The following is a 16,505-nucleotide window of genomic DNA, read 5'->3' as shown; positions in this document are numbered from 1 at the left end:
GTGGGAATAGTAATTTTTACCCCTACGCTATCCAACGCTTTCCCTACTGTTGCACTCTCTGAAGTGGGAATAGTAATTTTTACCCTTACGCTATCCAACGCTTTCCCTACTGTTGCACAATCTGGAGTGGGAATAGTAATTTTTACCCCTACGCTATCCAACGCTTTCCCTACTGTTGCACTCTCTGGAGTGGGAATAGTAATTTTTACCCCTACGCTATCCAACGCTTTCCCTACTGTTGCACTCTCTGGAGTGGGAATAGTAATTTTTACCCCTACGCTATCCAACGCTTTCCCTACTGTTGCACTCGCTGGAGTGGGAATAGTAAGTTTTTACCCCTACGCTATCCAACTCTTTCCCTACCGTTGCACTCTCTAGAGTGGGAATAGTAATTTTAACCCCTACGCTATCCAACGCTTTCCCTACTGTTGCACTCTCTGGAGTGGGAATAGTAATTCTTACCCCTACGCTATCCAACGCTTTCCCTATTGTTGCACTCTCTGGAGTGGGAATAGTAATTTTTACCCCTACGCTATCCAACGCTTTCCCTACTGTTGAACTCTCTGAAGTGGGAATAGTAATTTTTACCCCTACGCTATCCAACGCTTTCCCTACTGTTGCACTCTCTGGAGTGGGAATAGTAATTTTTACCCCTACTCTATCCAACGCTTTCCCTACTGTTGAACTCTCTGAAGTGGGAATAGTAATTTTTACCCCTACGCTATCCAACGCTTTCCCTACTGTTGCACTCTCTGGAGTGGGAATAGTAATTCTTACCCCTACGCTATCCAATGCTTTCCCTACTGTTGCACTCACTGGAGTCGTTACAGTAAATTTAACCCTCTCGCTATCCTACGGTAAAAATATTGTATATGTTTTGTTAATAATATGTATATATATATATATGTATTAAAAATTAATTAATTTTTTTTAAGTTACATTAATTATTTCGTAATTTTACGTTTATTTAAGTATTTTAAATAAGTTAAAATTAATTGTATTTATTATTATATTACTTTTAAATTACTTTAAGACATTTAAAAAATTCGATATTTTGACAGTCTATATTTTTTACACTTGATATTTTGGAGTCGATATTTTTGTACTTAACTGTTTGAAGATAGGAAGTCGATATTCTTGCAGTCGATATTTTTACCTCGATAGTTTGTAATCTCGATATTTTGACTGTCGATATTCTGTCACTGATGGCGACACACCTACTCTTGTATATGTCAACCATACCCTTGATACGTGGGGGGCCTAACTTAGCTGCAAATCCGAAGATCCAATGGACACTCTTAACCATCTTGGAGCGTACATTCATAAGTTCATTCGCCCAGTTCCCATTTCCTGAATAAGTTATACCCAAGTAACAAAAGGTGTTGACCGTTTCCACAGGGGAATTTTCTATATAAAAAGTTTTACATTTCGTGGGTTTCTGTCTGCAAGTCATTGCAAAAGTTTTAGTCTTATTCATTAACAGTTTCCTATTCTTAATAAAAAGGCTAAAATTATCCATCTGCTGTAGGCCAAGTGGGGTTCTGGAGCGCAACACCGCGTCATTTGCATAAAGTAAGACGGGTACGGGATTTCCAGCTATTTGTGGTACATCTGCCTGGATCAACCTAAGGGCTATGTCAACTTCATTTATAGAAAGGGAGAAGAGTAACGGTGCCAAAACACAGCCCTAGTGGATGCCTCTTTTGACCTCGAAGTTTGGGGCACACTCTCCCCGCCGTCCATATCGTACCTTGCTGGAGAGTTTCTCATACAGCCTTGCTAAGAAAAAAAATATTTCTTTGGGGGCACCTAGATTAAGCAGGGTTAGCCATAAAATAGAGTGGTCAACAAGGTTGAACGCACTGCTAAGATCTGCAAAACACTGACATATTCTTCCCTCTTTAGCCTGTGTATATTTACCTATCAGGAGTTCTAGGTTAAGACATTGCTCCTGGGTTCCCAGCCCTCTTCTAAAACCACATTGGACTGGGGAGAGAATCTCTTTTTCTATAACCCATTCTTCGAATCTTGCCAATAATATTCTGCTCATCACTTTAACTGAAGAATCCAAAAGTGATATGGGGCGATAATTTTTTGCTTCAGATTTGATACCTTTTTTAAAAATAGGAAATATCACAGATTGACCTCATGACGGCGGTATGGACTCAGTTGCTGCTAAGTTAAAAACTCTGGATAAAATGGGGCTCCATAAAGCTATTTCGCTTTTATAAACATCGATGGGGACCCCATCTGGGCCTGGTGTTTTACCATTTACAATGCCAATAGTTTAAACTTAACTTGCGTAAATGTGAGACCTACTGCATTGCAAATGTTTGTTAAACCAGTTACCACACCAACTTGAGGATTAGTATCTCATCAATGAATACATTATTTTCTAACTTCTAAATAGGAGGGGAATGTCCCTTTCAACTCCCCCACCTATCTGCGATTTAGTAAGAATGGCAAAAGTCCTTTCATGTCTGAAAGAATTTGTACATCAAGAAAAGTTTTTTGTGGTGGCAACCCTCTGATTTTGTGTGTCGCAACCTAGGGCACCAACTATTCAAAAATCCAAATGAGGTTCTGGTCATAACATTAGCATATTACACTTGACCTCAAGAGAAGGCAGAATACATGGCCCAAAACATAACTGGCTATAAAGCAAAAGGATCTGACCTCTTAAATAAGGGTATATTATTGGAACAAGACAAGGGAACCCAGGGCGCAATATGCTAAGGACCTTGGGTAGGTACTTATTTTTGAAGACAGTGGTCCTTAGACAGGAAGAAGATTTTAGGCGAATGAATATAGACCAAATGGAACTATATTTTTAAGAAATGTCCAGCCGGACAATTTAATATCTTGATGAAAATAATCACAAAGCAATAAAACACAGAGTGTGATGAAAGTGGGACACAAGCCGATGTCTGACTAACACACTGGGGGGGCACAGACAGAAGGGGAAAATAGTAGGCAATAACGGGTCATCTGAATATCTTAAATCGTAAAACCGATAATCCACAAATGTACACATATGCATGAAATTTTTTTTGTCAGCTATGCATTTAGTGCATTTTGGTCGACGACGTTTCGAACCATACACATCAATGGGTGAGTCCAAGGCAAAATGTTGAAGTTATCTGCGGGAAAGTGCCCTTGTTGAATGATCTGACAATATGGGAAGCAGGTCCACAATGGGGGTCCTTGCAGCCGTGTTGAATCCTCACGCCTCACCCATTGATCATTGCTCAACATTGCGTGATGCGCTGAACTCTTTTCAGCTCCACCCCACCGTGGGTACAACTGTGATTGTTAATTCTTTAGGCAACTACTCTTTGTCCTGAGGATGAACCGATATTGTGTATGGTTCGAAAAGTCGTCGACCAAAATGCACTAAATGCATAGCTGACCAAAATTTTTTCATGCATATGTGTACATTTGTGGATTATCTGTTTTACGATTTAAGATATTCAGATGACCCGTTATTGCCTACTATTTTCCCCTTCTGTCTGTGCCCCCCCAGTGTGTTAGTCGGACATCGGCTGGTGTCCCACTTTCATCACACTCTGTGTTTTATTGCTTTGTGATTATTTTCATCAAGATATTAAATTGTCCGGCTGGACATTTCTTAAAACTATAGTTCCATTTGGTCTATATTCATTCGCCTAAAATCTTCTTCCTGTCTAAGGACCACTATCTTCAAAAATACTTAAATAAGGGTAGGCAACCTAATTTTATCCCAATTTAGGGTAAGCAGATCCACAACAGGGGGTAATTCTCCTGTTTCCGTATGTGCTGAGACAAACGGTGACCACTCATTGGCTGAGGTTGCAAACACTTTTAAACACATTCTAAAGATGGGTTAACGTCCTCTGTCTAATAAAATACACAAAGGCAGAAAGGTCATGTTGCAAATGGATGCAGTTGATTTTGTTTGAAGTCCTATTTAGTATCATGTGACAGTCAAGATAAATGCTGGCTCTTAAAACGACAACAACTGGTTATTAGTTTCCTCTTGGAAAGGTGGCAACCCTGACTGCATACTGCCAGATAGAGCTGCGCAGAAGGATGTTTAGTAAATCTGGGTGGTAGTGACCTGCTAATGGTATTTGACATAGGTCGTCATGGCGGTAGCTGGCACACCAGTGTAGCAGTGACCGCCACTGTCTATACATAGTATGGCATTTAGTGTGAGTGAATTGGGCCAACCTCCTTAATGACCAGTTAAAGACTGGAATTTGCGAAAGCCATAGACTGTTCGAACACGAATAGCGATGGTCAGTGGCCAGTCACAGTAGAGGCAGAAAAGCGCAAATTGTGGGAGAAGGTGAGGAAAGAGAGGCAGAGGAAGAGCTACCAAGGGAGATTGAAGTAGGAGGGAGAGAGTAAGAGAGAGAATAAAAAATTATTTATTGCAAAGAAATTGAAAGAGAAAGATGGACACGAAAATAAAGTCACTGAGAACGTGATGCAGCACCCCATAATAACACAAGAACCGAGAGTGGGGCTCATCCCAAACACACATGGGCACACAAAGTCTCTCACACATTGAAATCAATGAGCAACAGACATAAACACGTACAGATGCTAAAAAAACACACACATGGAAACCAATAAGCATCAGACAAACACGCACACCAAGACACACACTGTACAGTAAGCCCACTAGTAGCATTTAATTTACAGGCCCTGTGAACATATAGTGCACCTTGTTAGGGATTTATAAGTAAATGAAACATGCCAATTATAGATAAGCCATTGTTACCATGTTTAAAGTAGAGAGCACATGCACTTTAGCACTGGTTTGCAGTGGCAAAGTGCCCAGAGTCCTAAGGCCAGCAAAAACAAATCCAGCAAAACGGGAAGGAGGAAGGCAAAATGTTTCTGGGTGACCCTGCAGAAAGGGCCTTTTCCAATGCCTGATCTAATGAGGAAAAGAACATTTCCAAGAGGCTTAAAGTACACATAGACAAAAATAGCTTTGGGGGTTTAATATTGCTGTATTTACCTACATTAGCTAAACGGTTTCAATCTCTGTTTTACTGCTAATTTAAAGAGGTTTATGGATTTTGGTGTGTTGTTCTTTCAACATGTTATGCCCTTATTGTGATAATAGGTTTGAAGAACAAATGTAAAGAATGGTGCAGATGATATTAGCACTGATTTTGTATTGGAATTCTCATGTGCCCAGAAGTGTAATGTCCACTAATTTTAAATCCTCTGGGCAAACATCGAAGTTCTGTATCAAGAATGAGTAATAAATCTGCTATGTGTGTGTGTGTAATATATATTTTGATTTGTGCTGTGTTGGATTACATTTTCGTAGAAGAAGTAATTCCTGGGGGGGTGCATGGGCATTCCCGTTCATCCACCCCTAGAATTTGATTCAATCTCACATTAACTGAATAAACCTGGGATTGCAACAAAATGGTACATTGTGCGAACATGGAATAGCAAGGACAAATATGCTTAATTCTCCTTGTTACTTCCTCTTTATATTTGTGATCCATTCTTCAAACCTAGAAAAAGAAAATTCCCTCTCAGGATTGTTTTTGTGCCGGAAGGAACTCCTTCCTGCAAAAAAATAATCCTTCCCGTAACGCAGGCATCCTTGCAGCCTTGTGCGAGGGCGTCCACATTGGTGCTAGGCTGCCCCAGGTGTGCCAGTGCAGGCAGAGAGCTGAACAACATCATATCTTAGTAGATATGGTGCTGTTTAGCTTTCTCGTGTTCATGCAGACCAGCTGAGCAACTTTGCTTGCTGCACTGCATTGGATTAATTTATGGTTAATATGCATCTAAGTTGGCACATAGACTAAACTAAAACAGTGTAAGGGGAACTTTAGACCTCCTGACTTTCTGAAGGAAGAGTTGACTGTATGGTCAACCTTAAGGCATCCCACGATGTAGTGGAGATAGCTATGACTGGAATTCTGCCCAGTGAACTGCTTGTCACAGGCTAGAAGTCCACTTCCATACATTTGTTTATTTGAGCCAAGACCCTATCAAAGCTTTGCTCAATTTCTGCTACATAGACATGTGCGAAGCCTATGTTTTGATAAAGCTTTCGATGTGGTTCTGAAGTCATATCATGCCTAGAGGTAGCTTAGCAATACTTAATTTGAAACTGCACAAGCAAACGCAGTCTTGAGAGGCAGCCTTCTCTGTAAGATGTCTAGACATGGTCTTAAAATAGTATCAGTCATACTACCCTCCCCATCCTTGGCCCAGACAGATCAGACATTTAAGCCCTGTAAGGAATTAGCCAAAATAACTGAGACATTTACAAATATAGTTTTGCTATCTATTTTCTAGATAAACTTTACCTCTTTAGTAATAAAGCCATCTTTATTTATATCATATAGATTAAAGGCCCAGTTGAGCTTTTCCTGTGTTGTCCCTCGAAGTAACACCGAGAGACCAAGTACAAAATCCTAAAAAAGAAACAAAAATCAATTAATTCTTTTCATTGATTTTTTTTATGATGATTATTGTGACATGACAGATTCATAATTAATATGGCCGTTCATTGTCAATAAGTATGTACTAGTGCGTTAGTTCATCTTGTAGACAACATGAATAATTATCGACACTCTAGCCCAAAAATAAATCTACAATTTCTTAAGAGCTCATTGCATTTATGTCTAATGATTGCATTTAAACAAGGTTGGACAGGGAAATTAAACTAAGAAGGTACAAGACAAATCCGGACGTCTCTGGCAAACTGTTGATTCAAAATGTCAAGACCGTTTGTTCTTGAAAAAGCTTCACTGATTTGTAATTTTTTACATTTTCTCTCTTCTTCATTGCATTTCTCACTCGATGGTGCAATGTCCATATCGTGCAAGACAAGCAACCGCTCTTCCTCTTTGACCCCCCTTGACCCGGATTAGTTGTATCAAGTGGCTCGTCTGGAGGCCCGGCATGTCCTTACTGCAGAAAGTATGGCTCCCCAGTTGAGAGCGATAGTTTTCATCTTTATTTAGATTTGCTTTCATCAGCTTTCTTGTTACTTTTTAAATACAGGTGCATATTTACAAGAAATGACGATCCCCTGCTTTCACGCATCAGAGTGTAATTTATTTTACCGCTACTACACGCTAAATTCTAACACCATATTAGCGCCGTATTTGCAATAGCGCTCTACGTGGGGTTAGGAAAAGCTAACATGAAAAAAAATTACGCTAACACGAGCATCGAGTCGTAACAAAAATTACATGCTAACGTGAAAAAAGTGACAGTCGGCCAATGGGCGACAAGAAAAAGCGCGAAAAAAACACACCAAAAGGCTTCTACTGAGGCGAAAAAACACCTGAATGTAAAATGGAGTAGCCAGGTACCAGTATAGCATAGGACAACTAGAACCCCAATCCCACCAACAGCCAGGATGACCAGCCAGAGTCCAAGGGGAAAAGGAGGAAAAGCAGGTTTATTCAGGAGGAGAATTAAATTCTGATTGGGAAGGTGACGGAGCATCAACACCAGCTGTTTGTCATCTCCAGAGTGTCATTGGGTCCCAAAAAAGGCTATATGGCAGTCCATAGTGAAGAAGGTGCACTGCATCGCCGAAGTCAAGAGGACAGTGATGGACTGCAAGAAGTGCTGACACGATGCCAAGTGCAAGACTAAGCAGAAACGGGCAACCAATCGAAAGGCAGCATTGCAGACTGGAGGCGGTAGTACAGTGCGCCAGGAGAATTTCGATCCTTTGGAGGATCAGGTCTCCACAGTCATCTGTGAGGAGTCAGTAGTCAAAGAAGCAGGAAAAGACAGTGCTATGACCAACTACATCAGCAACAGGGTAAGTACCAGCGACAGACATTGGGAGGAAATGCATAATGTTGACCACCCCAGATGCCTAGGTCTCAGCGCTCTCCCACACTGTGTGCATGTCAAACAGTAGCCACTTGGATTCTCCATGTGTAGAAATAACATCAATTGAAGACTCGTGTGTGTTTTGGTCAAATGTTTGCATAGGGCAGCGTTTCAAGTGTCAAAACTGGGCTATACTGACACACATAGTAAGAACAGTCATATGCATTGTATTGTTGACAAGGTATGGTGCTTTCTTGTAGTAACTGCATGCACAGATGCACATATAGCAAATGTGCAACAATGCACCATAGTTCAATAGGAACCTGTGTAATCACAGCTGATTGTGCACTACTGTCTGACACATAGCGCAACCCTGCACTTCACAAGGTTTAGGCTAGCAAAATGCTTTCTTTTGCTGTGCGGAACTAAAAAGCCACGTAAGGGAAGATTCGCCCTACGTGGGAGTGAAGCATACCGGAGAATTGTTATTCCACCCCTAGCTAGTTCTGTTATATTAACTATAAACAGCTGCTGGGTTGATGTTCTTTAAGGTTATGAGGTTTACACATCACAACCTCACAGTCATAATTTAAATTCAATTTTCGCCATTTTCCAAAACATTTGTGTACATCTCCAAAACCGTTGAACTCATTCAGGGTTGGATTATCTTCCAAAATAGATTCTTTTGGATGCTCAGTAAAAAGGTCTTGTCCTGATGATGATCTCGTGATTATACAAAGGTCGAAACGCCGTCAATGCATATGTGACCATAACCAATGAAGGACACACCATCACACTTGATGTTGTTTCAGTTTTGTCCTGAACCTCTTTTGTTATGTAATCCCTTCTGTTTGCCACTTGTCTCGTTTTGTATTGTATAGCACACATTTTTTTTATGTACCAGTGTATTGTTCTGAGGGTTTGTCTTAATTGTTTTACTATTTATAAATTGAGTAAAAGTGACATATTTTTGTTATTCTTCTTTATATGGGTTTTTCTTTCTCTTTCTCCTTCTATATACTTTTTTTCTATATAGTTCTCTCTTTTTCTTTTTGAACAATTTCACAAGTTGGTATTGTTGATTGTTTGTAAAATTTGAATGTTTGCGTGAAGAGTATCGTGAACTATTGCTAGGACCAAATATTCTTTTGCTGTGCAGCACAACAACACATGTCTATGAATCACACCTGGGCCAATGCACATCAATCAAGGCTGATAATTGATAGCATACAAATGGTATCTCACCGGATCAACTACACACCTGAGGAATGGGGGATGTGTGGGCCAGTACTTATACATGGGGGTATGGACATTGTCACTTCCAAACTCACTTAGGACTAACTACAAAGCACACAGCTGGCATGCCATGTATGCTCAGACTACACATGAGGTACAAAAGGGGGGGTGCTTGGACTGTTCACATGAGGCACAGGGTCAGACTGATTTGCATATGGCCATGTCTGAACTGGGGTGGCAGAGTGGGCTAAAGAACGGTGATGGATTAAACCCAGATCTGTTGACTGGGTGTGAGTGTTTGATTGGTTCAGATGCTCCGTCCATCACCACCCCCTTTTGTACCGCTTTGTTCGCCATACGTTGGCAGGGTATGCTCAGACGTGAGTCCCTTGCTCACTTTGCCACTGGATTCAAGCAAGCCTGGCTGAAGACAGCTGTAATGCCAGAAACCGGTACTAGGAAGCTTGTTTCCGGTTCAGGGAAGGCATGACTTGGCAGTTCGGGCTGGACTGTTCCCATGAGGCACAGGGTGTGACTGATTTGCATATGGCCATGTCTGAACTGGGGTGGCAGAGTGGGCTAAAGAACGGTGATGGATTAAACCCAGATCTGGTGACTGGGTGTGAGTGTTTGATTGGTTCAGATGCTCCGTCCATCACCACCCCCTTTTGTACCGCTTTGTTCGCCATACGTTGGCAGGGTATGCTCAGACGTGAGTCCCTTGCTCACTTTGCCAATGGATTCAAGCAAGCCTGGCTGAAGACGGCTGTAATGCCAGAAACCGGTCCTAGGAAGCTTGTTTCCGGTCCAGGGAAGGCATGGCTTGGCAGTTCGGGCTGGACTGTTCCCATGAGGCACAGGGTCTGACTGATTTGCACATGGCCATGTCTGAACTGGGGTGGCAGAGTGGGCTAAAGAACGGTGATGGATTAAACCCAGATCTGTTGACTGGGTGTGAGTGTTTGATTGGTTCAGATGCTCTGTCCATCACCACCCCCTTTTGTACCGCAGACTACACATGTGTCAGCTGCTATGGCTGACCCACCTGAACACCTATCCTAAACACAGAAAGGACTGGGTGTGGGGATGAATGCAACCTATGCACACCCGTAGAACATGGGCCATAGTCACAGTGAAAAGGGCAGGACGTAAATTCATATATATTGGTTGTGCCAACATGTACCCTTTCACAAATGCATGTAAGGGCCATATACACTGCAGTATGTTTCATCCCTGTGCACACCCCTGCGCTGGCGCAAAAAAATCAGCGGTGCATCAATGCAGGCACTCTTGCACCACGGATCAAGGTTGTCTGTGTTGGTGCTTGCCTGTCTTCAACATTGCCAGTGTGGGGGAACACACAAAGGGAGGACACACTCCTTCTGAATATGTTGATGTCCTGTGTATGTGCAATGATGCTGGGTTACATAGCTAAAGTACCTGATGTGCCATGTTGTGTCAAAATATTGTGAAAAGGCTCCTCGGAAGGTGCATCTCACCATCCCCAAAAACACTCCAATCTGGGGTTCTGCATGACACGTCACCCTGTAACAGCTTGCCATGACAGCTTGTTGGAGGTAGCCACACATGATGTAAGTAGGTGTAGGTACTGGATAATCCATGTATGATCATGGTCCCATCGCTGTGTGGCTGTAAGTCGCCTGCCAGGACCTTCTTTGAAACAGCCAGAGGGGTCAATGGACACATACAAGTGTGTGGAACAAATCAATGAGATTTCTGACACCCTGCAGATGACCAATTCAGCAAATGATCAAACGCCATGAATGTCAGTGATTCCATTTTGACTACTAGAAGAGGCCCCGTCCATTCAGAGTTGGCACACCGTGGCCCTGATCATAATGCAGATCTTCTAACATGTAATGTTAATATGAAATGATGATGAAATGAAATGATTACGCACTTGTATAGCGCACGACTACCCGTAGGCATCTCGGCGCTTGTACGAATACCACCGAGGAACCCTTCCTGGCCTTTTCCTGTGAGGAGCCCACTCTTGGGCATCCCCAAGGTGAAGTCAGGCATCCTCAGCGTTGTTGGGGCCGTTGTAGAGATTAAGCAATCTATTGCCCAGAGGTGCAGAGTGGGACTCATGATTAGAATAGGCACCGAGGGGAGAATTATCAGGTCCGAGGAAATTGAGCCCAAGACCCGCCGAGGCGGGGAATTGAACCCTGGTCCGGGCCAGACTTCTGCATCAGGGTCTGCCGCTCTAACCATTGAGCCACACTTCTCTACTTGTCGTGTATTTCTATAGGTTCTGAATCGATCCCCCTATTCCTGACCCTATTCTGGTTAAACTTACTAGCTAGTTAACTAACAGTCAGCCCATGAGGCAAGAAAACCCCCATGATGCAGATACCGTTATCTGACGCAGTCACACTACGGCACAGGAACGTGTTATCTGATTAGGTCATAACGCTTGAGATCTAATTAGACAAGCGACATTCCTCCAGCCCCTGATAAGGCATACGACGTTCTCATAACAAATCAAACCTATGACAACCTGGATAATCCGTGCGGCCATTGTTTTGATTTCACAGAGAACTTTAGTAAAGAATGTGCTAACGAGCAAGTCGTATGACATCTTTATTGACGTACCTATGTCCATCCTTACGTCAATCCCGGCACCTTTAAGGTATAAATATTGCCGACCTTGCCCTATGCAAACACACGCGTGGTGACAAGACGGAGCAGCCATACTTGCCGAAGCCGAGAGCAGAAGCAGACCCCGCAGGCAGCAGCCCCGCCTTCCTGACGCGCTGAGAGACGCGCTGCTATCTCAAGCCGAGAGACCCAGCACCGGCGCTTCTGGGCAGCCCTCGCAGGCAGCCTGGAATATCGAGAGCAGAGAAAGAGATACCATTCCTCATTCATCCTAACTTCCAGGTACAGAACTGAATAACCCCTCCTAGAGAATTCTTTAGTTATCCACTTGGCAAAAACAAACTTAACTTAAACTGTAACTTTCTATTCCCGCCCACGTATTAGACTTAGGTCAGGTACACGGGGTAGGCGTATTTAGAAACACCAGTTGAGTACGTTTAGTCAAATGTATATGTGTATGTAAATATATTTTAATCATTTTAAACATCATATGGCTCAGAAACCATATCAATGTTTTTACAGTATTATTTTATACTATTGCTTCTAATGTATGCACTTTACTTAACTATAAGTATTGCAATAATATCGATCCATTTCTCTTGTACGAGAAAAGAGACTGATCAATAAATAACATCTTTTATTGAACACGCCCGTCTCCTCCTTTTCTCTACACTCTGATGAGACTAAGAATGCACGTACTGACTGAGTAAAATAATTGCCTTGTGCTCACACGACTCTTGAGATTGACTCTTGATTAGGGGAGAGCAAAGTTGTCATGTTCTATGGTTGTCAGAAACTAAATCCCTTCTTGTCTAATCAGGGGAGTTAATCCTTCCTTGAACATTCGAGAAAGTTTCTAGCGAACTCTGAGCTTAGCTGGCAAACCCAAAAATTAAGTCTAGTATCGACAGTAGTAGACCTAGTTAACGTCTGGCCTAGGCCTTTACTGCTGTAGGTACTATTCCAATGCGCAGAGCCTATTGGGAAAATAGGAGCTACACTACATACTAATATACAGTGCTATCTGTCCTCCACAGCCTAGTGTAACAGGTCTCCCATGTATCACAGGGGAACGGAAAGTGTCATGTCATGCACGTTGTTTGTCAACAGCTTAAACACATGTCAACATGAGCAGGCAGCAACAATAGCATTTACCCTTTCCATTGCAGTGAATGGAAATTTACCACATTGGATACGCGTAGCAAGTGTAAGAGGTTATAAGGCAGCGATGAGTGTATCAGTCCACATATCAACTAATTTGGACCTCAAGACCTGGCTATTCGACGAAAGTCCTTGAACATCCTGGACCTGCGCTCCCCCCACCCCAGCGCCTTGAGACCCTCTCGGGTGAGTAGCTGCACTTAACAAACCTATGATTGATTGAGTGAATGTGCAGAACTCATAGGGCATAACATCCCTCCAAGACTGTTGAATTTGAAACACATTGATCTCCTATTTGACTACAAAATGAGTACTCTGTCGTCATGCATCAAGAAAAGTAACCTCCCCTAGTCAACAATGTCTGCATGTCAGTTCGTGTGCATTAATAGGAGTATAACAGATCCTTGTCTATTGATCATAAAACCACTCACACATGATATCTGACACTACAAGCTAAGACTAGTGTAAGTATACAGCTTCAGCTGAGCACAACAGATCACAAATACACAGTAAACTAATACATATACCTTTATGTATCAAAGTAGTATATGTATTTTAAATGTAAAGTAGATCTATTCCTATCAAACCTATGCTAAAAACCTATCCTAACCTATACTACACTACCTTATCCTACCTACAATTAGCACTACCTTAACTTATCTTATCTTAACCCACACACTTAGCAAGGCATTTTAAACATCAACACCCTTAAGCCACATCCAACAAAGGACAAATCTAACTATACCTAAACATAAACAACCTAAACATTTAAACTAAACAAATATATATTTTTGGGGATTTTTTTAAATTGTAATTTTTTTTGGTATTGTTTTTCTTTTAACATGAAACACACAACTCCCACCCCCTGAACAACCCAAAGTAATCATGTATAGCAACCAAGTCAAGTCAAGTCAAAAGAAGTCTTTATTCGATTGTTCATCTTAAAAGACATGCTACACATCCAACATTATGTCTCAATTTCTAAAGTGCACGGATAGTTGTTTAAAAAAATAACTTAATATGAAGGTAAAAACATGAACTAAGACAAAATTAAATCATTTATACACGACTTCCTTTGCAGAGTTAAAAGTTAAACATAATAAAAAAACAGTTATTACAACATGTCACAGTCTAATTGGGACCTTATAGTTTATTTAACTGGGACCTTGATGCGAGATAATCAACCTCAAGCGTAGAATCCAAGCCCAACCAAGATATTTTGCAACCCCTATTACTATCAAGGGCGATAGATCAGATTTTAGGATTCTACAGGCTGTAGATGCTGAACGAGTGCCCAGACTTCTACATAGTGGACGTAGCCACATTTTTCTAGGGGCAACATACAGGGGGCATACAAAGAGAAAATGACACACACTTTCACCCTGCCTGATACACAGTGGGCAGTGCTCTGGCCCTCCCTTACCCCATGATGTAGTTAGGCACCTCAGTGGTAACGAGCCAACTCTCAGTTGATGGAAAAGTTAGCGATCCAGGGGCTTGGTGATGACATCCCAGTACTTTTCAAAGGAAGAGACATCCTTCAGAAGAACAAATGTCGTTGTTAGGGAACTTCCTGTCATTTCCGAGTGTCTTTTACCAACAACCCATTCCCAGCATAGATTTCTCAGCTCTTTTTTGGGAGGAAAGGTGGCCGAGTCAGGGTTATGCCATAGTTCGCCAAGCCCCATGGCGCACAGAGTAGATCTTACCCCTTTGAACCATCCTATATTGTCAGAGCCCAGGAAATCCCTTACCTCTAGACATGCTTTGGCGTAGAGCAGTAGCTCTGGTGTGGTCCACAAGCGCCGCCAAAATGCTAGGGGTCTGAATCTCGCTAGGTCTTCCACTGGTTGGCACCCTAGGTCGTACAAGAGCGGGATGCGTGGAGATGATTTCGGTAGTCCAATCGCCGCCCTGAGAAATTTATTTTGGGCTACCTTTAGGGGATCCAGATTACTGAAGCCCCAGAGCTCTGCTCCATACAGAACAGAGGGCAACATTTTTGTGCCATAGATTTTCATGAGCGGGGACATTGGCCGGGTGTAAGAACTTTTATGTTCTTTGAGGAGGGCTCCTCCTATTTGCGCATGTTTTAGTGCCATGAGCTCGACTTGCGGTTTCCAACTAATGTTTTCACTAAAAGTGACACCTAAGTATGTGAATAACGTAGTCTGCTCAAGGGTGGTGCCACCCATTGTAACCCTGGCAGCAGTTGGAGATGTTCCTCTCAGCACCATAAACTTTGTTTTGGATACGTTAACCTCCAGCTCATGCTCGCGGCAAAACAACTCAAATCTTGACAGGGCCTGCTGGAGACCCTGCCTCGTCTTAGATAATAACAGGGTGTCATCCGCGAACATGAGCAGAGGTACTTTCATCCCCGCCAGTGTAGGAGCATCCGTGGGGTGGTTCACAAAATAATTGGTGACCCCATTAATAAATAGGGAAAACAAAGTAGGGGCCAAAACACACCCTTGTCTAACTCCTTTGGCAACTGGAAATCTATCCGTAACCTCCCCAGGCTTACCCCAACGTACTTGTGCAGAAGTGTGGGCATGTAAATTCACTAAAAGTCGCGCAAGAACAGCAGGCATTCCCAGTTTCAATAGGCATTCCCACAGCTTGGTCCTAGGAACGAGGTCAAATGCGGACCTTAGGTCCACAAAGGCTGCGTATAGCTTGCCCTTCCCAAAAACAACTGTCTTCCAATATAGGAGCACAAAACGGAATGCTTGGTCAAGAGTGCTCACATGGGACCGGAAACCTGCCTGCAGAGGTGTGAGAATATCAAAATCATTAATCCATTCCTGGATCCTACCTAATACGAGGAGGGCTGTTATTTTTTGCACCGCATCGATAAGGCTGATCGGTCGGTAGTTTGAGGGAACCGAGCGATCGCCTTTCTTATAAATTGGTAGAATTTCTGCCCCGTACCAGGAGTCTGGGACCTTCGCTCCAGAAGCAAGTGCATTTACCAGATGGCAGATATACGGGGCCCAGAGATCCTGATCCTGCAGAAATACATCAGCCGGAATGCAATCGGGGCCAGGTGCTTTACCTCTCGGGATTTTTGTCATATTATTTCTAACCTCAGAGATAGAAAACGTGAGTGATTCCTCAGAAACGGAGCATGGGAGGTCAACCAAAACAACATTGTTACTCCTGAATTGTTCCTCAAAGAAGCTTACCCACTGTTGTTGACCAACATGTGCTGGGCTAGGGTGATCATCCTGGCATTTCCCCCATTTTAGTAGGTGCCAAAGCAGTTGCATATTTCGATAACCACAAGCTTCGGTCAGAGTTAACCACCGGTCCTCATCCCAATTGGTTTTAGCCTTATGTTTAGCTTCATTGTAAACTTTTCTACAGGACCTAATTCGACCATGGTTTTTAGATTGGATAGCTAAAAACAAGTCCCCTTGTGTCCGTCGACACTCATCATCATACCATGTGACTACTCTAGGCTTCATCTTCCTGACCTGTTTGGGGATAGTCTTAATAAACAGCTTTTTGAGGGCCAGAAACAAATCGGTATGTATACTTGTGAGATTTGCATTAATCTCGTCCTGCGACCCACAATTATTCAAAAGCTCCAAAGAGCTGGACGCTAAAGTTCTAATCTCCTTTCTCGCCCCTTCATCCACAGCAATTTTAGGCCAGCGCACCCT

The 16,505-nt window shown here is 42.6% G+C and overlaps 1 protein-coding gene across 1 annotated transcript in view; it reads right to left on the bottom strand.

Moving 5' to 3' along the window:
- The window catches only part of KCNIP4 (potassium voltage-gated channel interacting protein 4), a 678,040-nt gene that overhangs the window by 5,203 nt on the left and 656,332 nt on the right, over positions 1-16,505 (bottom strand). Inside the window, exon 5 of the mRNA XM_078678883.1 lies at positions 6,327-6,434. Coding sequence (XP_078535009.1) covers positions 6,327-6,434 — 108 coding nt within the window. The remainder of the gene's footprint in view (positions 1-6,326; positions 6,435-16,505) is intronic.

Source organism: Lissotriton helveticus, chromosome 2_2 (genome assembly GCF_964261635.1).
Source record: "Lissotriton helveticus chromosome 2_2, aLisHel1.1, whole genome shotgun sequence".
In the NCBI taxonomy this organism is placed as follows: domain Eukaryota; kingdom Metazoa; phylum Chordata; class Amphibia; order Caudata; family Salamandridae; genus Lissotriton; species Lissotriton helveticus.
This window is presented reverse-complemented; position numbering and strand designations above follow the sequence as displayed.